General features: G+C 47.2%; 1 protein-coding gene across 1 annotated transcript; it reads left to right on the top strand.

Annotated features, from left to right (window-relative positions):
* The first annotated feature begins 5,950 nt into the window (after positions 1–5,950).
* LOC132787885 (uncharacterized) lies at positions 5,951–11,384 on the top strand. Its single transcript, XM_060795226.1, has 6 exons — positions 5,951–6,702; positions 6,856–7,453; positions 7,516–7,808; positions 7,882–8,606; positions 8,702–10,090; positions 10,165–11,384. The coding sequence occupies exons 1-6, from the start codon at positions 5,951–5,953 to the stop codon at positions 11,382–11,384; spliced, it is 4,977 nt and encodes a 1,658-aa protein (XP_060651209.1).
* Positions 11,385–23,341: the final 11,957 nt, after the last annotated feature.

Genomic DNA, 23,341 nt, shown 5'->3' on the forward strand with positions numbered 1-23,341 from the left:
GCGGCAAAACAAAATTGACGTGCGCTAGCTGCTTGTCAGTGAGGCAACTGCACGTTGCAAAACTTCATATGCATACACATACTAATATAGGCGAGCATGTAGATACATACATACACGCATACATAGAAACGAAAGCAGAGCGCAATGAAATGCGCCCGTGCTCATCGCTCCGCATTTGATCTGCGACTGAACTCAACGCTGCGCGCTGCGTTAGAACTTCGAATTTTCGAATGAGCCGAAGAGGCTCGGTGTTCGAGTCGCAGCGCACGGCCCGACTGGAGTCGCAATAATACTGTTTTTAATGAGACGTTTTGGTTGTATGACGTGACGCATCTATGTATTGTATGGTTAGTGACATATGCTTCTAGAATGCAATTCTAGAGATGGTCGCGTGTTTTGTGTCATTGTGTGTCATTTCGTGTCTGCTTTTGGGCAGACTATTTTGCGTTTACTATATATTCATAATTACTAATGAAAGAGTAATGCGAAAAAAATCAATGAAATTAATAGAAGAGAAAATAAGTTAAAGAAATAAAAGTGAGAGTTTATTTTTAGAAGAAATTGTTTGAATATGTCGAATTTATCGGTTTAATACCCAATCTACCCTTAGATTTGGATCTTGTTAGGCAAATTGCACAACAGAACAGATAAAACGTTAAGGACTCGGAACAGACAGAGAAAGAAAAAGCGAGAGAGGGAAAGAAAAAGAGCCGCATAAGAAATGTAGGTTCAAATGTGACCGTAGATTGAAGAAGAAGAGAACACAGTTCCATGACAACTGTCATACTGTGAAAAAAGGAATTGTCAGAATGACAGTCTACATTTTCAGCAGTTAAAAAGTCAGAGAAACTAACAACTCTCAAGTTTAAGATTCTTAATTTTATACCATACAGTCAAGTACTTCTAAAGCAGCGAGACGCAATGTAAATAGAGCCAATAAACGGCCAACGGCTCCACTTATCCAAACAAAACACTTAGTACCATTTTCCGAAACAATACACAATTTTCTACAACTAAACAAACAACTAAATAGTATAAATTAATTATGACAATAAATATTCAAACAAATAATATAATAAATATCTACATGTATGTATGTGTAGAAAAGGAAAAAATGCATACTTTTAGGCTGTGCTAGTTTGCTTCAAATCTTTCCACGCCCACTTCCGCCTCCGTAAATCAACAAAAATCGAAAATCAAGCCGCGAATGGTATATAAAATAATAACTATAGTAATTGTGATTCCTGATTTGGTTGCGATCAGATCAAAATTGTAGAAGTTATTAAATAAATACTTTTGAATGGGCAAAACACATACTTACTAGGGAGTCTTGATGCCTTGGAAATCTGGCATATTTCGCACACTAAAAATACTAAAACTAAAAAGTATCAAATGGTATATTGATATCGTACTATATTCAATAGTATATCTTGATCGATATAGATATACTATTGAAAGTGGTACCATATGAATATACCAATATCAAATGGTATTAATATATTTTTTTATTTTTAGTATTTTTGTGGTATATTATTTTGGTATATTTTGAAAATAATACCACTTTTATTCAAAATGGGTAGCATGTATCACAGCCGAACACTGTAGCTTTCTTATTTGTTATAATTTAAAGCCTAATTAAAATATTTAATTTTTTCTTTTTTCCTCAATTGGGGATTTCATTTCATGTTACCAGAACCAGCAATCAAATGGCCCAACTATGAGTGACACAGGGGATGATGTCATCGAGGTAAATGGGGACTTACGCGCTTATGCTCTCTTTGTCAGGACGTTGTTGACGAACCGTAACCATACGATGAGTGAAGAGGAGAGGAAAAAACTGAACAAGCTCATCGAACTCTTGGAGAGCCTGAAGTACTACATTTTGCTACAAATGATCATAATTACAATACTAATCAAATCTCCTTCCTATATAGCATGTCGTCGGCGAAATGTGCGCGCTGTGAGGAGTCGGTAAGCCTGCTGACAAATATTCAGACGAGGATTAACAAAGCCGTATCCAAATATGAATCTGTAAGTAGATAGTTTATCGATCTCATCGGACTTGCTGAACTCATTATTTCTTATCATTTGCAGTTATTGCATCCCAAGAAGGTGATCTAGATAGATGGCGAACAGCAAAGTACTTCTCAAGCAGCGAGGCGCAATGCATATAGAGCCAATAAACGGCCAACGGAAGAAGCTGTCGAAAATGATCCGACTGTGGCTCAGCCGAATGTTGAAAAAAATACCGAGCAATCGAGTGCAACCAAGAAAAAGTAGTTTCCGAAGGGTTGCCCAATCTGCCCAATGCGCCCACACTGGTTGGTATACCGAGCGCTGCAATAAATACGACAAAGTCAGATTTGAAACGCATATCGAAACGTCGAAAATCGATGGTGCCGACCAGTGCTGCCAATTTGGATTTTTCCCGTCAAAACAGGCTTTTTTGAAGGCTAACTGCGAGAAAAATTTGTGAATTGCGGGAATTGTGAAAAGCGGGAATTCTGACATTTTTAGAGATTCAGTTGGCTTTTTCCCAACTTTTTTTTGTGTTGTTAACACAAAAGTACAAAATATGGAAAAGTGGCAGCTTTATGATAGTCACTTGCAAACAATCTAGAAAATGTGGTGGCGTATCGAAATACGCTAATGTCATCACTCGCTTAGTGTTTCCATTTCAATTGGATCAAATGGGCCAACATCAGCAACACAAACAAATTTTGGTTTGAGGTGCTACACTTTAAAGATTCTGGTGAAAACCGCAGATTTTTTGAGTTGGCAACTGTGTTCATCCAAATATTGTGTTTGCCTTGGTCATATGCGGAAATAGCCAAGTTAACCTAATCCAAATTAAGGAATGCATTCTAAGCATAAGGTAAAGTGTTAATTTCAAGCAAAAGATATACTCTATTCATTTTTATTTTAATATAGAGAAACGGATTGGAAGGATGGGAAAATGCTGCGTCGACTATGAAGTGTCTGTAAAATACCTGCAGATGATAGGCACTAATATTTCATACGCAAATAAGACAGACTAAGATAACGATAAAATAAAGGAAATCTTTATCTTTTAAACAAAAATGAACTTAATAAATTATTTTTTTTAGACAATTTTCTCTTTTTTGATACATTTTTTTTTTGCTGGCAGCACTGCTTATGGCAGTGCGTTTACTAACGCAGACACAAGAAAACGTGCTCATATGTATGTATGTAGCGGTGCTTTTGTGTTGGGGCGCAGTTGTGCACTGAGAGAAAGAAAAACAGTTTTAAATATTACGATTGTATTTTGTTGTTACATCCAGAACTACAAAGCACATTACGCATTGTACTATACATTCAAAGTTTTTGGTAAAAAGTGCTCTCCAATTCATCACTCATTTTTCTGACCCGTCAAAAAATTTAACACAACACTTTCGATGGTCCACCACGAAATAAATCAAAACCCAACTCAGACAGAAGAATAAGTTCCAGTGCACGTGCTCGAGGAAAAAACCAAAACAAAATACATTGCGGTCTGCGAGCGTAACGACAGAAAGAGATGTAATGGTGAAACAAAATTGTTTTGTTTCGCATGCAAAACGAAGCCCATATGAACGGTGCTTATGGGCGCACTACCCATAAGCACAGGGCATATACAAAAAGAAAAGTGCACTCAGTGTATAGGCGTTGAGCACCCCTGCACTAAAGCAATACATCATTAAATACGCAAATATCTATACGACACTTTTAAAATACCCATCAATCCATTTAAATTCATTAAATCATTAAATATCTTTATTACATCATATTTAGTTAACAGTTTCCCAAATATTTTCGTAATTAGATAAAGAGCAAAAATCATTTGTAAAAATGTACCACTTTTCAAAGCCATTCTTTGACTGACCGATCCTCTTCCCTTTTATTGTGAGATCGTCAAGGAGACAAGTTGTGTGGTGCTGGCGTTGCGGTATAATAAAAAGGAAACATAAAACAAAAATACTTTTGTGTAATTATTGGGATTATTAAATCAAATAATATAACAAAATATATGACATTAACTACTTTCTATGAAAAACACCATATAGAGCCGTGGCGCTGGAGCACAGAAATTTTAAGGACACTTTGATGGTGTTGATCATATCTGTTGATGCGAGCGCATTGCTAAGTGAGAGGCACATCTCCGCTCCGCCGACCGAAAAGCACTCAAAGCTTTTTCGCTCACTAGCAATGCGCTCAGTGCGTAAGAATGCACTCAAGCTCCAGTGCTCTCAGCATCTCTCTCCCACAACTCACCACCGCTGAGCCGCGCTCAGCATAGATCGCCGAAATGCCGTCGGCTTTTTTCTATGGGTCAGTTACAAATCTCGTCTATTGTAAATCGGTACAAAACCCCCCAATTTCTGTGCGCAATAATAACCCGCCAAGTCTAAATAAACTAATTATATATAGTGAAAAAACCGCGAGTGTTTTTATTTTCGGGAAGCAAAATACTTTGGACACTTTTCAGCGCCGCCACAAACATTGGTCCTTCGAGCCGGATCATCAACAATATATTTTTTCATCGTTCCAGTTTTACATCCGCAGATAAGTGCCACTAGTTTTTGCTTCTTTCCTATTCCTTCCTACCACGGTCGTCCGCCCTCCATTCCGCCATATTGCGCAAAAGTTTTTCCATAGCTTTTGCCAATTGACTCTTTGTTCTTCGGACGACCTTTTCTATGGTTTTTTGCCTAATCATATTTATAATTAATAATTATATTTGTTTTTTCCGCCAATCGCGTACGTATGTATGCATGTGTGTTTTTCTCTTTTTTTTGCAAGTGCAAGTGCAGTGACAAGTGTAAATTATCCAAAGAGAATCATTTTTTAAAGTGCGAGGATTATATATTGTATACTCCATACATATATAATTATACGAATTAATTAACTTAAATCCAAGTTGTGTACCAGAATTTCGTTTTGCTTAATTCTTGTCCGTTATTTCTTGTACGTTTGTATGTCGCGGTAATTGCCGACATACATACATACACACATATTTCGGTGCACTCTCTTTTGTCCGCAAGCGCACCGGCTTGCAGCCGCGCTTGCTCTCGCTCTCTCAACACACACACACGCACTCTTGTGCATTCGCTGTTTGTCCGCACTTGCTCTCGCTCTCATTTGTGTTACATACAAATATACGTGCATTTCGCTTGCTTAGACGTTGGCAGCGCAGTGCAAGCACATACATACATACGTACATACTGTTGTGCATGCTTAACCGCGTGCATAAGTACTTCTACGAGTGAAGTAATAGATTGGCAGGGCAGCGGTAGTCGCACTCGACATACCCTACCCTTTCCTTTTTTTTTTGTTTCAAGTGATTTATTTAGTGTGTGTATTTGAGAGCAACTCCCAGCTCAAGTGTCGGTGTATAGGCTACCTCCAGCCAGTGTCCACACATACATAGACATACACACACACATATACACACCTACATATAATCACAATTATACGTCCACCACATCTCCATATTTAAATACATAAATAATTTTTGTTGTTGTTTTTTTTCTGTGACAATTTATTTATTATTTTTCCATCCAGCGCTTTTTAACCACATTTGTGTTTTTCCAGCGTATTGCATTTTCGTGGTATTTTTTCTTATTTTCGTGTCTTTTTGTTCTTGTTTCCGACAATCGTTCGCTTGATTGTCGCGGGAATTTTCCCCGCCCCCTTTGCGTTCGTTTCCTGTGTCCGCAGTCCGTACCTATTTGGGGTACAAAATACCTCAGCACTACCTGTGGTATTTTTTCCAGTATTTTATTTGGTATTTTTCTTTTACTAGTTGCTACGTGCCTTCCGTTTCGTTTCCACCTTCTGGGCCGTTTCGGATATATATATAAAAAACCAAGTTCCATTTGGTATTTTTTTGGTATATTTTCTGTGAATTTCTGGTTTTCTAACCAGCGGCTTCCTACCTTCCGTGCGTAGCATGTCAACGGGCAATCCCGATAAGACTAAAACTAGACTGTCCGTGCCCTCTACTAGCGCCGCTAGAGTTTCGCCTAACCCCCCTGTGCCTAGATCCAAGAAGGACTCGGCTCTTCGTGCATCCAGCACATCACCGATCCCCGCACGGTCAGCTAGTGTTTCGCCCACTTCCGGCACCAAGCCTCTGATCCTCGTGACCAAACCTCCGTCGGTTCCTTCGACCAGGGCTGCTTCCGTCCCAGTTCCTCGGCTGCCAATTGTTACGCGTTCTCACAGCAAAATGGCACACAATGTGGTAGACTCGGCATTGAATAAGTTCATTGCCGCGACGGACCGTGTCAGTCACTTTGCGTCGCGACTTAACAATGCTTCTACTGACAGCGCGTCCCTGTACACGTGCCAGGTCCGGAGGGACCAGATGCGTGCCTTGTGGGACAAGGTCGAGAAGGAGTACGAGGCTTGCTCCTGCGTCATGTCGGATGAAATGACGACAGACGAGTTGCCTACCATTCAGGCAAAATATGATTACTGCTATATTCTCTATGAGCAGTGGTCCGCTCAGCTAAGTGAGCAAATAGCTGATGCCTCCCAGGCCATCACTCCCCGTACACCCGTACAACCCCAAGCCGTGCCGTTCGTGTCCACAGGGTGTCGCCTACCTCCGTGCGACACCGAAGTTTTCGGAGGCGATTACACTCGCTGGCCCACCTTCCGAGACTTATTCACGGCTATCTACATCCGAAATCCTAGACTGTCGGAAGTTGAGAAACTTTTCCATCTCAACTCCAAGACCAGCGGTGAAGCCCATGCCATTGTGTCAAAGTCTCCTTTGACCAATGAAGGGTTTCAGTCGGCGTGGTCCAGCTTGACTGAGCGTTTTGAGAACAAACGGTTGCTCGTGAACAGTCAGCTGCGTATCCTTTTCAATTTGCCCGCCATTGGGCAAGAGTCGGGTGCAGCCATTCAAGGTTTGCAGAGCACCATCCAAGGGTGCTTGACGGCCTTAGAGCACTCAAAGATCAACACGGAGAATTGGGATTGCATCCTGGTTTTCCTGTGTTCTTCGAGGCTCCCCAAATTGACCCTTTCTCTTTGGGAACAGTCCATCCAGAATAAGAGCGACGTTCCAACGTGGGCTGACATGAACGCTTTCCTTCTAGAGCGGTATCGCACCCTAAAAGCGATAGCGGAAGTGTCAGCCAGCACGAGCGCTCCGACGGTTCCGCGTGCCTCACGCAAGGAGGCCCCCGTCGCCAAGCAGGTAAACTCCTTTGAGAGTCGGGTAACTTCAAAAACCCAGTCCTGCAAGTTGTGTTCCCGGGAGAATCACCCGATTCGTTTGTGCCCTCGTTTCCTCCAGATGGGTATCAACGATAGGGTCAATTATATAAAGCAACAGAAGCTGTGTCTCAATTGTTTCGCACGAGGCCATATCCTGGCTGAGTGCACAAGTGCGCACAGCTGCTTTACCTGCAAGGGTCGTCATCATACACTCTTGCATCGAGTGAGCCTGGCGCCGACAGTCACAACCCCATTCCATCTCATATACAGTCCACTTCCACCCAGTCAGCTAACGTCCAATCTTTCGTGGCAGTTAACACACAAGGTGTTCTGCTCAGCACAGCTGTCATTCACGTATGCCATCTCGGCGTCCGTTATACAGCTCGGGCTCTGATCGACTCCGGATCAGAAGCCACCTTCCTCTCAGAGAAGTTGTTCAAGCGCTTGAGGATGCCGTATACATCCGTGCAAGCCCGCGTTTCTGGGCTGACGCAAGCTGTGGCAGCCCAGCCCCGAAAGTTTTGCCAATTCTTAATTGGCTCCCCGGTCAGACCCGATTTGCAGATCGAGGCGTCGGCGTACGTCCTCCCAGTTAGCGGGGAATCTGCCCTCATGTTCCGTCCCACAAACACTCCTCGAAAATCTGCCCAGCATCCAGCTGGCAGACCCCAAATTCTATGAGAGTTCGCAGATTGATGTGCTACTAGGCGCTGACATCCTCCCGTCCATTCTGCTCGGCGGCTCTCACCCTAACTTTTGTGGGACCCTCCTCGGTCAAGAGACCATTTTCGGTTGGATCCTGACTGGCCCTGTGTCGGGATCCATTTCAAAATCCATTTCGTCCTTTTCAGCTCGACTGTCCGTCGAGCGAACTCCGCCATTGGAGGAACTCCTCTCCAAATTTTGGGAGGTGGAGGACCTGCCGGCTAGCCCAGCAAAAGAATCTGACCTTTTTTGTGAGGCTAACTTCAACGCCACGACCGTGCGAACCTCAACGGGTCGCTACATGGTCACGCTCCCATTCCGCGATCCTGGTCACGTTGACCTGGGTCACTCGAGGGCTATCGCTCTCGCTCAGTTCCTGAGAAACGAGAGCCGTTTAAAGAGGAACGACTCTCTGAAGGAACAATATGACTCCGTTATTCAAGAGTATCTGGATTTGGGTCACATGACTCAAGTCCCCCCATCCAGTTCCGGCAACTACTATTTGCCGCACCACGCTGTTCTCAAGCCCGACAGCACCACCACAAAGCTCCGCGTTGTATTCAACGCCTCCAGCCCGACTTCAAACGGGAAGAGTCTGAACGACATCCTCCACACTGGGCCAATCCTTCAATCCGACCTGACCATTCAAATCCTGAAATGGAGGTTTTCAAGTTCGTCTTCAACGCTGACATCACCAAGATGTATCGGCAAATCCTTGTGGATCCCAACCACACCCGGTTTCAAAGGTTGCTCTTCCGTACTCCAGACGAGAAGTTATGCGACTTTGAACTCAACACAGTCACCTTTGGAGTGAACTGTGCTCCGTACCTGGCTATCCGCGTTCTGCATCAGCTTGCGAGTGATGTTCGCGACCGGTACCCCCTTGCTAGTGACATCATCGCCAATTATATGTACGTTGATGACGTCCTAGCAGGAGCTCACACTAAGCAGGCTGCGGTGTCGGCTATAGATGAGCTTCGAACAGCGCTCGAGAGTGCTGGGTTCCCTTTGCGTAAGTGGACCTCGAACTCGAAAGATGTGCTGAGAAGAATCCCTAAGGATCACTTGCTCTGTGCAGACTTCCTCGAGATCGACGAAGCTAGTGTCGCAAAGACGCTAGGCATTCGTTGGCGGGCCACGTCCGACGAGTTCTTTTTCGTCACCGCCGAGATGGTGTCCAAACCATCTTTCAGTAAGAGAGAAGTGCTGTCGCAGATCGCCAAGTTGTTCGATCCTGCAGGTTGGCTTGCTCCTGTGGTCATTTGGGCCAAGATTTTTATGCAAGAAATCTGGAAGCAAGAAATCGGCTGGGACGACTCCTTACCGGCGGATCTCACAGAGCAGTGGATCAGTTTTCTGCGGAACTATTCGTCCTTGCAGGACATCCGCATTCCTAGATGGACCAACTACGCTCCCGGCGCAAAAATCCAATTCCACGGGTTTTGCGACGCCTCTCAAAGCGCGTATGGAGCCGCTCTTTACGCACGTGTGGAAACAGGTGGACAAGTGTCTGTGAGCCTTCTAGCAGCGAAGACTAGAGTTGCACCTATCAAGACGGTCTCTCTACCTCGTCTTGAGCTGTGCGGAGCTCTCCTGTTGGCAGAATTATCCGCCGCCCTCCTACCACATTTTCCCACCCCCGACGCTGAGACGTACCTGTGGACAGATTCCACTATCGTTCTGGCATGGTTGGACAAGCAGCCATGCAAGTGGACCACTTTCGTGGCGAACCGAGTGGCCAAGATTCACTCGGTGAATGGCACTTGGCAGCATGTTCGTTCCGAACACAATCCAGCCGACCTGGCAAGCCGCGGTGTCTCGCCGCAAGAGCTACTGGGCAGTCGCCTTTGGTGGCAGGGGCCCGAATGGCTGACGCACTCACCAGCGCAGTGGCCTTCACCGGTCATTGGGCTCGATACTGAATTGGAGTGTCGAGCGGTGAAGGTCCATGCAGCGCAAGTCCTATGTGAGGACTTCCTCGACCGTTTCTCCAGGTTCGATCGAGCGCTCCGAGTGTTTGCGTATGTGCGAAGGTTTGCCCAGCGTTGCCGCCAACCCAAGGTCTCGTTTCCAGAGACGCTCAGCTCTCAAGAGCTTGCAGAAGCTCAAGAGAGGCTGATTGTACAGGCTCAGAATCGGGTATACGCGAAAGAGTGTGCTTCCCTCCGGTCCCATAATCGTCTAATCGGGTCAAGCGATATCCTAAGCTTGAATCCGTTCCTTGACAAGCAAGGTGTCCTGCGTTCGTGTGGACGCGTAAGAGCGTCCACCTCCTTATCCTACGACGAACGGCATCCAATAATTCTCCCGTTCGGCTGCGTGTTCTCACGCCTCCTGGTTTCCTTCACGCATCAAGTCTCCCTCCATGGAGGCAACCAATTGGTGATGCGGCTGGTCCGAACAAGTTCTGGATTCCCAAGCTAAGGAACTTGGTGAAGACAGTGATTAGTGCATGCAAGACCTGTGTGATTCATCGCCGCAAGCTCCAGTCGCAGTTGATGGGTGATCTCCCAAGCGCCCGGTCGACTTTTCGCGACCTTTCACTAACTCCGGGTAGACTTCGCCGGTCCTTCGACGTCAAGAGCTACGTCGGACGGGGCTGCAAGATTACGAAGGGTTACGTATGTGTCTTCGTGTGCTTCAGCACGAAGGCAATCCATCTTGAGGCGACCACGGATCTGACAGCGGAAAAGTTCTTGGAAGCTTTCTCCCGATTCGTGGCACGGCGCGGGTGCCCTCTCCACATGTACTCTGACAACGGGAAAACGTTCGTCGGAGCCTCCTCCATTCTCTCCAAAGAATTTGTGGAGAGCACCCGCAACCTGATTGTCACCACTCACAGCCATCAAGGTCTTGCATGGCATTTCAACCCACCTGGTGCCCCTCACATGGGGGGTCTCTGGGAAGCGGGCGTCAAGAGCTTCAAGACGCATTTCTACAAGACGGTTTCCTCCGTAAAACATACGTTCGAGGAGCTTTCCACCCTCCTATCTAAAATTGAAGCGTGCCTCAATTCGCGGCCTTTGACTCCTATGTCAGAGGATGTGAGCGACTTGGCGGCACTTACTCCCGGTCATTTCCTGATCGGGGGTCCGCTACTCTCCATGGCGGAGCCAGAGTCCAGAGAGGATGTGGAGTCCATCCGCAACCGCTGGCAACGGCTCAAGGCTCTCCATCAGCATTTCTGTGTGCGATGGAAGAACGAATATCTGAAGGAATTGCATAAGCGGAATAAGTGGCAGTCACCTTCACGCGATCTCCAAATCGGTGACATGGTGGTCATCAGAGAGGAGAATATACCGCCACAAGAATGGCGCCTCGGGCGTGTGCTGACCGCTTGCCCAGGCGCTGATGAAAGGGTCCGTGTGGTTGACATCCAGACGTGTCGTGGTGTTTTCCGCCGACCAGTTGCAAAGCTGGTCCTCCTTCCTACGGGACACGCGCTCTGAGTCACCTATTCTTCTCTCTACTGCCATCCACTATCCTGTGGTTTCCTCTTCCGGCTTAGGCAATTCATCCCGCGCCATGTTCTTCATTTAATCTATTGTTTTTGTTCTTTTCTCTTCCTTTTGTTTTTTCGCCTTTTGGTTTCATCCCATTACAGTTTACCATGGCGTTCTCCAGAAGATCATCCTGCACCCTGTCCGACGGAGTGAGCTTGCGAGGGCTCTTCTCGCCAGCGCGCTCCCTTTCGCCTCCGATTGCCGGCTCTCCGCCGAGGCAAGTCGCCCCGATGGAGTCCGAGCCCTCTCCAGCACCGGTGGCACTGGTTACTCCGCGCGGAGTTTCCGTGCCTCGCCGGGCCGCCCCTCAGCGGGGTGAGTATGTGCCTCACGGCACAAACTCGTTCCGCTGTAGGGTGTGCCGCGGTGTCCACGCGCTGCGCAAATGTCCACGGTTTGCCCAGCTGACGCCAGAGAAGCGGCTCCGGGCAGTACTTGTAAATAAGTACTGTCCCAACTGCTTGGCTCATCAGCACTCCGGGGCACTTGCCGCAGCGGTGGACGGTGCAGGCATTGTGGTGAGGACCACCACTCCATGCTGCACATGCGAGACCCTAAACCCAGGCAGCGGTTGGCGCGACGACCGAGGGGCCGACGCGACCACCCGGCGCCCACCAGAGGAGGACCATCGTCATCCCGGATGGACCGGCCCACTTCCCCACACACCAGGCCCGTGCCTAGCCCCGCCTTGTCATTGACGGCACTACTCCAGTGCAAGGGAGTCAGTATTCTCCCCACCGCGGCGGTCTGGCTAGCCACGGGGAAGACGGCCTTCGAGGCGCGAGTGCTCATTGATCCGTGCTGTCCTGTAAGCCGCATCAGCGAGTCGATGGCAGTGGCCATGGGCCTCTCCATCACTCGCGTGGGCGCAGAAGGAGTGTGCACGGCAACGTTGCGCTCCAAGACGTCACCCATGAGCCGGGAGGTCGTCTTCAAAACTGATCCGCAGCTCCATACAACGACGCCCGCCAGGACTGTCACTCCAGCCGGGCCCAGTTCTTTCAGTAACCTCGTGTTGGCTGACAAGGACTGGTTCCGCTCGGCATCGATCTCGGCAGTCTTGGGGGCTGATGTTTACCCTGATGTCGTGCTACCGGGTATCCTCCCGGGCCAAGGCGGACTGCCTATGGCGCAGAATTCCACGCTGGGCTGGATTCTGTCCGGCACGTGCTACTAGGTGTTTCGTTGCAATCCCAATATTGCAAGGGGGGGAGAATGTTGATGCGAGCGCATTGCTAAGTGAGAGGCACATCTCCGCTCCGCCGACCGAAAAGCACTCAAAGCTTTTTCGCTCACTAGCAATGCGCTCAGTGCGTAAGAATGCACTCAAGCTCCAGTGCTCTCAGCATCTCTCTCCCACAACTCACCACCGCTGAGCCGCGCTCAGCATAGATCGCCGAAATGCCGTCGGCTTTTTTCTATGGGTCAGTTACAAATCTCGTCTATTGTAAATCGGTACAAAACCCCCCAATTTCTGTGCGATTTATGCTGAGCGCGGCTCAGCGGTGGTGAGTTGTGGGAGAGATGCTGAGAGCTGGAGCTGAGTGCATTCTACGCACTGAGCGCATTGCTAGTGAGGCACATCTCCGCTCCGCCGACCGAAAAGCACTCAAAGCTTTTTCGCTCACTAGCAATGCGCTCAGTGCGTAAGAATGCACTCAAGCTCCAGTGCTCTCAGCATCTCTCTCCCACAACTCACCACCGCTGAGCCGCGCTCAGCATAGATCGCCGAAATGCCGTCGGCTTTTCTATGGGTCAGTTACAAATCTCGTCTATTGTAAATCGGTACAAAACCCCCCAATTTCTGTGCGCAATAATAACCCGCCAAGTCTAAATAAACTAATTATATATAGTGAAAAAACCGCGAGTGTTTTTATTTTCGGGAAGCAAAATACTTTGGACACTTTTCAGCGCCGCCACAAACATTGGTCCTTCGAGCCGGATCATCAACAATATATTTTTTCATCGTTCCAGTTTTACATCCGCAGATAAGTGCCACTAGTTTTTGCTTCTTTCCTATTCCTCCTACCACGGTCGTCCGCCCCTCCATTCCGCCATATTGCGCAAAAGTTTTTTCCATAGCTTTTGCCAATTGACTTCTTTGTTCTTCGGACGACCTTTTCTATGGTTTTTTGCCTAATCATATTTATAATTAATAATTATATTTGTTTTTTCCGCCAATCGCGTACGTATGTATGCATGTGTGTTTTTTTTTTTTGCAAGTGCAAGTGCAGTGACAAGTGTAAATTATCCAAAGAGAATCATTTTTAAAATGCGAGGATTATATATTGTATACTCCATACATATATAATCATACGAATTAATTAACTTAAATCAAGTTGTGTACCAGAATTTCGTTTTGCTTAATTCTTGTCCGTTATTTCTTGTACGTTTGTATGTCGCGGTAATTGCCGACATACATACATACACATATTTCGGTGCACTCTCTTTTGTCCGCAAGCGCACCGGCTTGCAGCCGCGCTTGCTCTCGCGCTCTCTCAACACACACACACGCACTCTTGTGCATTCGCTGTTTGTCCGCACTTGCTCTCGCTCTCATTTGTGTTACATACAAATATACGTGCATTTCGCTTGCTTAGACGTTGGCAGCGCAGTGCAAGCACATACATACATACGTACATACTGTTGTGCATGCTTAACCGCGTGCATAAGTACTTCTACGAGTGAAGTAATAGATTGGCAGGGCAGCGGTAGTCGCACTCGACATACCCTACCCTTTCCTTTTTTTTGTTTCAAGTGATTTATTTAGTGTGTGTATTTGAGAGCAACTCCCAGCTCAAGTGTCGGTGTATAGGCTACCTCCAGCCAGTGTCCACACATACATAGACATACACACACACATATACACACCTACATATAATCACAATTATACGTCCACCACATCTCCATATTTAAATACATAAATAATTTTTGTTGTTGTTTTTTTCTGTGACAATTTATTTATTATTTTTCCATCCAGCGCTTTTTTAACCACATTTGTGTTTTTTCCAGCGTATTGCATTTTCGTGGTATTTTTTTCTTATTTTCGTGTCTTTTTGTTCTTGTTTCCGACAATCGTTCGCTTGATTGTCGCGGGAATTTTCCCCCGGCCCCCTTTGCGTTCGTTTCCTGTGTCCGCAGTCCGTACCCATTTGGGGTACAAAATACCTCAGCACTACCTGTGGTATTTTTTTCCAGTATTTTATTTGGTATTTTTCTTTTACTAGTTGCTACGTGCCTTCCGTTTCGTTTCCACCTTCTGGGCCGTTTCCGGATATATATATAAAAAAAAAAAACCAAGTTCCATTTGGTATTTTTTTTGGTATATTTTCTGTGATTTTCTGGTTTTCTAACCAGCGGCTTCCTACCTTCCGTGCGTAGCATGTCAACGGGCAATCCCGATAAGACTAAAACTAGACTGTCCGTGCCCTCTACTAGCGCCGCTAGAGTTTCGCCTAACCCCCCTGTGCCTAGATCCAAGAAGGACTCGGCTCTTCGTGCATCCAGCACATCACCGATCCCCGCACGGTCAGCTAGTGTTTCGCCCACTTCCGGCACCAAGCCTCTGATCCTCGTGACCAAACCTCCGTCGGTTCCTTCGACCAGGGCTGCTTCCGTCCCAGTTCCTCGGCTGCCAATTGTTACGCGTTCTCACAGCAAAATGGCACACAATGTGGTAGACTCGGCATTGAATAAGTTCATTGCCGCGACGGACCGTGTCAGTCACTTTGCGTCGCGACTTAACAATGCTTCTACTGACAGCGCGTCCCTGTACACGTGCCAGGTCCGGAGGGACCAGATGCGTGCCTTGTGGGACAAGGTCGAGAAGGAGTACGAGGCTTGCTCCTGCGTCATGTCGGATGAAATGACGACAGACGAGTTGCCTACCATTCAGGCAAAATATGATTACTGCTATATTATCTATGAGCAGTGGTCCGCTCAGCTAAGTGAGCAAATAGCTGATGCCTCCCAGGCCATCACTCCCCGTACACCCGTACAACCCCAAGCCGTGCCGTTCGTGTCCACAGGGTGTCGCCTACCTCCGTGCGACACCGAAGTTTTCGGAGGCGATTACACTCGCTGGCCCACCTTCCGAGACTTATTCACGGCTATCTACATCCGAAATCCTAGACTGTCGGAAGTTGAGAAACTTTTCCATCTCAACTCCAAGACCAGCGGTGAAGCCCATGCCATTGTGTCAAAGTCTCCTTTGACCAATGAAGGGTTTCAGTCGGCGTGGTCCAGCTTGACTGAGCGTTTTGAGAACAAACGGTTGCTCGTGAACAGTCAGCTGCGTATCCTTTTCAATTTGCCCGCCATTGGGCAAGAGTCGGGTGCAGCCATTCAAGGTTTGCAGAGCACCATCCAAGGGTGCTTGACGGCCTTAGAGCACTCAAAGATCAACACGGAGAATTGGGATTGCATCCTGGTTTTCCTGTGTTCTTCGAGGCTCCCAAATTGACCCTTTCTCTTTGGGAACAGTCCATCCAGAATAAGAGCGACGTTCCAACGTGGGCTGACATGAACGCTTTCCTTCTAGAGCGGTATCGCACCCTAGAAGCGATAGCGGAAGTGTCAGCCAGCACGAGCGCTCCGACGGTTCCGCGTGCCTCACGCAAGGAGGCCCCCGTCGCCAAGCAGGTAAACTCCTTTGAGAGTCGGGTAACTTCAAAAACCCAGTCCTGCAAGTTGTGTTCCCGGGAGAATCACCCGATTCGTTTGTGCCCTCGTTTCCTCCAGATGGGTATCAACGATAGGGTCAATTATATAAAGCAACAGAAGCTGTGTCTCAATTGTTTCGCACGAGGCCATATCCTGGCTGAGTGCACAAGTGCGCACAGCTGCTTTACCTGCAAGGGTCGTCATCATACACTCTTGCATCGAGTGAGCCTGGCGCCGACAGTCACAACCCCCATTCCATCTCATATACAGTCCACTTCCACCCAGTCAGCTAACGTCCAATCTTTCGTGGCAGTTAACACACAAGGTGTTCTGCTCAGCACAGCTGTCATTCACGTATGCCATCTCGGCGTCCGTTATACAGCTCGGGCTCTGATCGACTCGGATCAGAAGCCACCTTCCTCTCAGAGAAGTTGTTCAAGCGCTTGAGGATGCCGTATACATCCGTGCAAGCCCGCGTTTCTGGGCTGACGCAAGCTGTGGCAGCCCAGCCCCGAAAGTTTTGCCAATTCTTAATTGGCTCCCCGGTCAGACCCGATTTGCAGATCGAGGCGTCGGCGTACGTCCTCCCCCCAGTTAGCGGGGAATCTGCCCTCATGTTCCGTCCCACAAACACTCCTCGAAAATCTGCCCAGCATCCAGCTGGCAGACCCCAAATTCTATGAGAGTTCGCAGATTGATGTGCTACTAGGCGCTGACATCCTCCCGTCCATTCTGCTCGGCGGCTCTCACCCTAACTTTTGTGGGACCCTCCTCGGTCAAGAGACCATTTTCGGTTGGATCCTGACTGGCCCTGTGTCGGGATCCATTTCAAAATCCATTTCGTCCTTTTCAGCTCGACTGTCCGTCGAGCGAACTCCGCCATTGGAGGAACTCCTCTCCAAATTTTGGGAGGTGGAGGACCTGCCGGCTAGCCCAGCAAAAGAATCTGACCTTTTTTTGTGAGGCTAACTTCAACGCCACGACCGTGCGAACCTCAACGGGTCGCTACATGGTCACGCTCCCATTCCGCGATCCTGGTCACGTTGACCTGGGTCACTCGAGGGCTATCGCTCTCGCTCAGTTCCTGAGAAACGAGAGCCGTTTAAAGAGGAACGACTCTCTGAAGGAACAATATGACTCCGTTATTCAAGAGTATCTGGATTTGGGTCACATGACTCAAGTCCCCCCATCCAGTTCCGGCAACTACTATTTGCCGCACCACGCTGTTCTCAAGCCCGACAGCACCACCACAAAGCTCCGCGTTGTATTCAACGCCTCCAGCCCGACTTCAAACGGGAAGAGTCTGAACGACATCCTCCACACTGGGCCAATCCTTCAATCCGACCTGACCATTCAAATCCTGAAATGGAGGTTTTCAAGTTCGTCTTCAACGCTGACATCACCAAGATGTATCGGCAAATCCTTGTGGATCCCAACCACACCCGGTTTCAAAGGTTGCTCTTCCGTACTCCAGACGAGAAGTTATGCGACTTTGAACTCAACACAGTCACCTTTGGAGTGAACTGTGCTCCGTACCTGGCTATCCGCGTTCTGCATCAGCTTGCGAGTGATGTTCGCGACCGGTACCCCCTTGCTAGTGACATCATCGCCAATTATATGTACGTTGATGACGTCCTAGCAGGAGCTCACACTAAGCAGGCTGCGGTGTCGGCTATAGATGAGCTTCGAACAGCGCTCGAGAGTGCAGGGTTCCCTTTGCGTAAGTGGACCTCGAACTCGAAAGATGTGCTGAGAAGAATCCCTAAGGATCACTTGCTCTGTGCAGACTTCCTCGAGATCGACGAAGCTAGTGTCGCAAAGACGCTAGGCATTCGTTGGCGGGCCACGTCCGACGAGTTCTTTTCGTCACCGCCGAGATGGTGTCCAAACCATCTTTCAGTAAGAGAAGTGCTGTCGCAGATCGCCAAGTTGTTCGATCCTGCAGGTTGGCTTGCTCCTGTGGTCATTTGGGCCAAGATTTTTATGCAAGAAATCTGGAAGCAAGAAATCGGCTGGGACGACTCCTTACCGGCGGATCTCACAGAGCAGTGGATCAGTTTTCTGCGGAACTATTCGTCCTTGCAGGACATCCGCATTCCTAGATGGACCAACTACGCTCCCGGCGCAAAATCCAATTCCACGGGTTTTGCGACGCCTCTCAAAGCGCGTATGGAGCCGCTCTTTACGCACGTGTGGAAACAGGTGGACAAGTGTCTGTGAGCCTTCTAGCAGCGAAGACTAGAGTTGCACCTATCAAGACGGTCTCTCTACCTCGTCTTGAGCTGTGCGGAGCTCTCCTGTTGGCAGAATTATCCGCCGCCCTCCTACCACATTTTCCCACCCCGACGCTGAGACGTACCTGTGGACAGATTCCACTATCGTTCTGGCATGGTTGGACAAGCAGCCATGCAAGTGGACCACTTTCGTGGCGAACCGAGTGGCCAAGATTCACTCGGTGAATGGCACTTGGCAGCATGTTCGTTCCGAACACAATCCAGCCGACCTGGCAAGCCGCGGTGTCTCGCCGCAAGAGCTACTGGGCAGTCGCCTTTGGTGGCAGGGGCCCGAATGGCTGACGCACTCACCAGCGCAGTGGCCTTCACCGGTCATTGGGCTCGATACTGAATTGGAGTGTCGAGCGGTGAAGGTCCATGCAGCGCAAGTCCTATGTGAGGACTTCCTCGACCGTTTCTCCAGGTTCGATCGAGCGCTCCGAGTGTTTGCGTATGTGCGAAGGTTTGCCCAGCGTTGCCGCCAACCCAAGGTCTCGTTTCCAGAGACGCTCAGCTCTCAAGAGCTTGCAGAAGCTCAAGAGAGGCTGATTGTACAGGCTCAGAATCGGGTATACGCGAAAGAGTGTGCTTCCCTCCGGTCCCATAATCGTCTAATCGGGTCAAGCGATATCCTAAGCTTGAATCCGTTCCTTGACAAGCAAGGTGTCCTGCGTTCGTGTGGACGCGTAAGAGCGTCCACCTCCTTATCCTACGACGAACGGCATCCAATAATTCTCCCGTTCGGCTGCGTGTTCTCACGCCTCCTGGTTTCCTTCACGCATCAAGTCTCCCTCCATGGAGGCAACCAATTGGTGATGCGGCTGGTCCGAACCAAGTTCTGGATTCCCAAGCTAAGGAACTTGGTGAAGACAGTGATTAGTGCATGCAAGACCTGTGTGATTCATCGCCGCAAGCTCCAGTCGCAGTTGATGGGTGATCTCCCAAGCGCCCGGTCGACTTTTTCGCGACCTTTCACTAACTCCGGAGTAGACTTCGCCGGTCCCTTCGACGTCAAGAGCTACGTCGGACGGGGCTGCAAGATTACGAAGGGTTACGTATGTGTCTTCGTGTGCTTCAGCACGAAGGCAATCCATCTTGAGGCGACCACGGATCTGACAGCGGAAAAGTTCTTGGAAGCTTTCTCCCGATTCGTGGCACGGCGCGGGTGCCCTCTCCACATGTACTCTGACAACGGGAAAACGAATGGCGCCTCGGGCGTGTGCTGACCGCTTGCCCAGGCGCTGATGAAAGGGTCCGTGTGGTTGACATCCAGACGTGTCGTGGTGTTTTCCGCCGACCAGTTGCAAAGCTGGTCCTCCTTCCTACGGGACACGCGCTCTGAGTCACCTATTCTTCTCTCTACTGCCATCCACTATCCTGTGGTTTCCTCTTCCGGCTTAGGCAATTCATCCCGCGCCATGTTCTTCATTTAATCTATTGTTTTTTGTTCTTTTTCTCTTCCTTTTGTTTTTTCGCCTTTTGGTTTCATCCCATTACAGTTTACCATGGCGTTCTCCAGAAGATCATCCTGCACCCTGTCCGACGGAGTGAGCTTGCGAGGGCTCTTCTCGCCAGCGCGCTCCCTTTCGCCTCCGATTGCCGGCTCTCCGCCGAGGCAAGTCGCCCCGATGGAGTCCGAGCCCTCTCCAGCACCGGTGGCACTGGTTACCCGCGCGGAGTTTCCGTGCCTCGCCGGGCCGCCCCTCAGCGGGGTGAGTATGTGCCTCACGGCACAAACTCGTTCCGCTGTAGGGTGTGCCGCGGTGTCCACGCGCTGCGCAAATGTCCACGGTTTGCCCAGCTGACGCCAGAGAAGCGGCTCCGGGCAGTACTTGTAAATAAGTACTGTCCCAACTGCTTGGCTCATCAGCACTCCGGGGGCACTTGCCGCAGCGGTGGACGGTGCAGGCATTGTGGTGAGGACCACCACTCCATGCTGCACATGAGAGACCCTAAACCCAGGCAGCGGTTGGCGCGACGACCGAGGGGCCGACGCGACCACCCGGCGCCCACCAGAGGAGGACCATCGTCATCCCGGATGGACCGGCCCACTTCCCCACACACCAGGCCCGTGCCTAGCCCCGCCTTGTCATTGACCCGCCAAGTCTAAATAAACTAATTATATATAGTGAAAAAAACCGCGAGTGTTTTTATTTTCGGGAAGCAAAATACTTTGGACACTTTTCAGCGCCGCCACAAACAATATCGATTATAATTTAAATTTACTAAAAACTCATAGAGAGCAAAAACCCTATTAATGGGCGTTTCATTGTAAGTGTGGGGGTGGCATCAAAAAATGTTCTCTTTTTATTTTTAATTTTGCTTGCCGCAAAACACTATTGTAGAATACATACATATGTACATGTGTATATGAGAAAGCCCTAAAAGAGGGCAGGGTGACCAACACGAAAAGAAGCTTGATCAGTGCGAATGAGCGTGTCACAACTTGTGATGGCAAAAAAAAATTAATCGATTATTGAATTTTATCATTAATTAAAACCATACAATTATTAATTGCAATTAATCCAAGAAAAGCAAAAATTATCGATTAATCAATCGATTTCTTTGTATTCTACGTATTTTGTTTGTTTTATTTTTACATGTGAATCTAATGCCATTGCTATAAAAATAATAAACAAATAATTAATTTATTCAATACTGAATAAAGAAATAATAATTAGGCGCGAAGTAGTTAACCTATTTCAGCATCCGCCGAAGTGTCAATAAGGAAGCAATACTGTCAAGCTATAATATATAGCTCAGCTTTAAATGCTGAAGCATATTGCTTGAAATTAACACTTTACCTTATGCTTAGAATGCATTCCTTAATTTGGATTTAATTAGGTTAACTTGGCTATTTCCGCATATGACCAAGGCAAACACAATATTTGGATGACCACAGTTGCCAACTCAAAAAATCTGCAGTTTTCACCAGAATCTTTAAAGTGTAGCACCTCAAACCAAAATTTGATTGTGTTGCTGATGTTGGCCCACTTGATCGAATTGAAATGGAAACACTAAGCGAGTGATGACATTAGCGTATTTCGATACGCCACCACATTTTCTAGATTGTTTGCAAGTGACTATCGTAAAGCTGCCACTTTTCCATATTTTGTACTTTTGTGTTAACAACACAAAAAAAGTTGGGAAAAAGCCAACTGAATCTCTAAAAATGTCAGAACTCCCGCTTTTCACAATTCCCGCAATTCACAAATTTTTCTCGCAGTTAGCCTTCAAAAAAGCCAGTTTTGACGGGAAGAATCCAAATTGGCAGCATTGGTCGGCACCATCGATTTGCGACGTTTCGATATGCGTTTCAAATCTGACTTTGTCGTATTTATTGCAGCGCTCGGTATACCAACCAGTGTGGGCGCATTGGGCAGCTTGGGCAACCTTTCGGAAACTACTTTTTCTTGGTTGCACTCGATTGCTCGGTATTTTCTTCAACATTCGGCTGAGCCACAGTCGGATCATTTTCGACAGCAGTTTCCGTTGGCCGTTTATTGGCTCTATATGTGTTGATGCCAGATGACTGCAGGTGTGACCACTCAGGCCAGCTGACAGTGTGGTCGCGATCGAAAGTTATCTATAGCGACAAAGCTGGTATACTGTGCGTGTGACCGTGTCATACGCGCAGACACACTGTTCTTGGTTTCCTCTGGAGATGGTCACCCTGCCCTTTTTAGTGCTTTTCTGCATTTATCTTTTGTTTCAAATATTCTTCTGCGCACATGACAAGCTATTTTTCAAGTGTCGAATAAAAGTTTGTAAAAGTGAATAAACTCCTTACTTACGAAAATTGAAAGTGTTTTTATTTATTTGAGAGACGCCCCCCTACACATTTTGGTCCTTCGAGCCGGATCTTTTGGATATCGCTCGACCCCAGCAAGCAATTGGTTGTCAAGATATGTAAGTAATACATTTTTTTCTCCATACATTTTGTGCAAGTGTCGTGTTCGCGCCATATTTTTTTCGTTGTACCTTATATATATGTGACACAGCATATATATAAGTACATAAGCGTTCTACCGGCATTTTCTCAGTCATCTTTTCTACATTGTGTATACTTGGCACAGTATATATATATATATATATCCTTATATGTATATGTATGTGTAAGTATCTATACAGTTTAAAAGAGTTCGCTAATATTTTCCGATTTGGCCGCGGTTGTGTGTACTCTGCTATTTCTTTTGCTGTCGTATCGCGTTTGTCTGTTTTCTTGTTATATTCAAAATAACAAGAGAGTTGCTCTCCTAATAGCAAACGCGCGTAGGTCCACTACACTCCATATATATATATATATATATATATATATATATATATATATATATATATATATATATATATATATGCGACATATATACATCCACATACAGCACACATACATACACGTACACTTCCATACACGACACTTACACACATATACACTCCGTATATGCTCCATACATACTGAAGTTATATACTCAAGTCCAGTATTACCCATATAATATATATATATTATCTCATACATATACGTATACTGCTTCACATACATATACACTCCGCATATGTTCCTCATATATTGATATTATATAACATATTCACATACATACACGTACACTTCCGTACACGTTACATATACACTCCGTATATGCTCCTTATACATTGAGATTATATATACCAATCCGTTATTACACATACATATATATTATCCATCTCCGTATACGTATATAAACAGCAGCAATCACACCGAGTAATAAAGATTCACGCTGCTGTTTGTGTTTTTATTTAAACAATTTTGCTTTTTCCAACACAATTTTTGTTTTTTCCAACAGCGATTGTTTCCTCGTCTGTTTTCTTGTATCGGCTTTGCTCACTATCCTGTGACAGCCGAAGTTCTTCTCCATTTTGTGCTTGCTTTCGGCTGTCCGCTTTACCGTGAGTCTTTGTTGAGAAAAGACTTTAAAGTGACTGCCGAAGCATAGT

The sequence above is a fragment of the Drosophila nasuta genome, chromosome 2R (genome assembly GCF_023558535.2).
Source record: "Drosophila nasuta strain 15112-1781.00 chromosome 2R, ASM2355853v1, whole genome shotgun sequence".
Classification (NCBI taxonomy): Eukaryota; Metazoa; Arthropoda; class Insecta; order Diptera; family Drosophilidae; genus Drosophila; species Drosophila nasuta.

Excerpts from the sequence above, each read along its gene's own strand:
- LOC132787885 (XM_060795226.1), top strand. The coding sequence starts at position 5,951 with ATGTCAACGGGCAATCCCGATAAGACTAAAACTAGACTGTCCGTGCCC. Across the intron at positions 7,809-7,881 it reads TTGCAGATCGAGGCGTCGGC|CATCCAGCTGGCAGACCCCA; the intron begins GTACGTCCTCCC and ends AAATCTGCCCAG. Across the intron at positions 10,091-10,164 it reads TCGGGTATACGCGAAAGAGT|CAAGGTGTCCTGCGTTCGTG; the intron begins GTGCTTCCCTCC and ends TTCCTTGACAAG.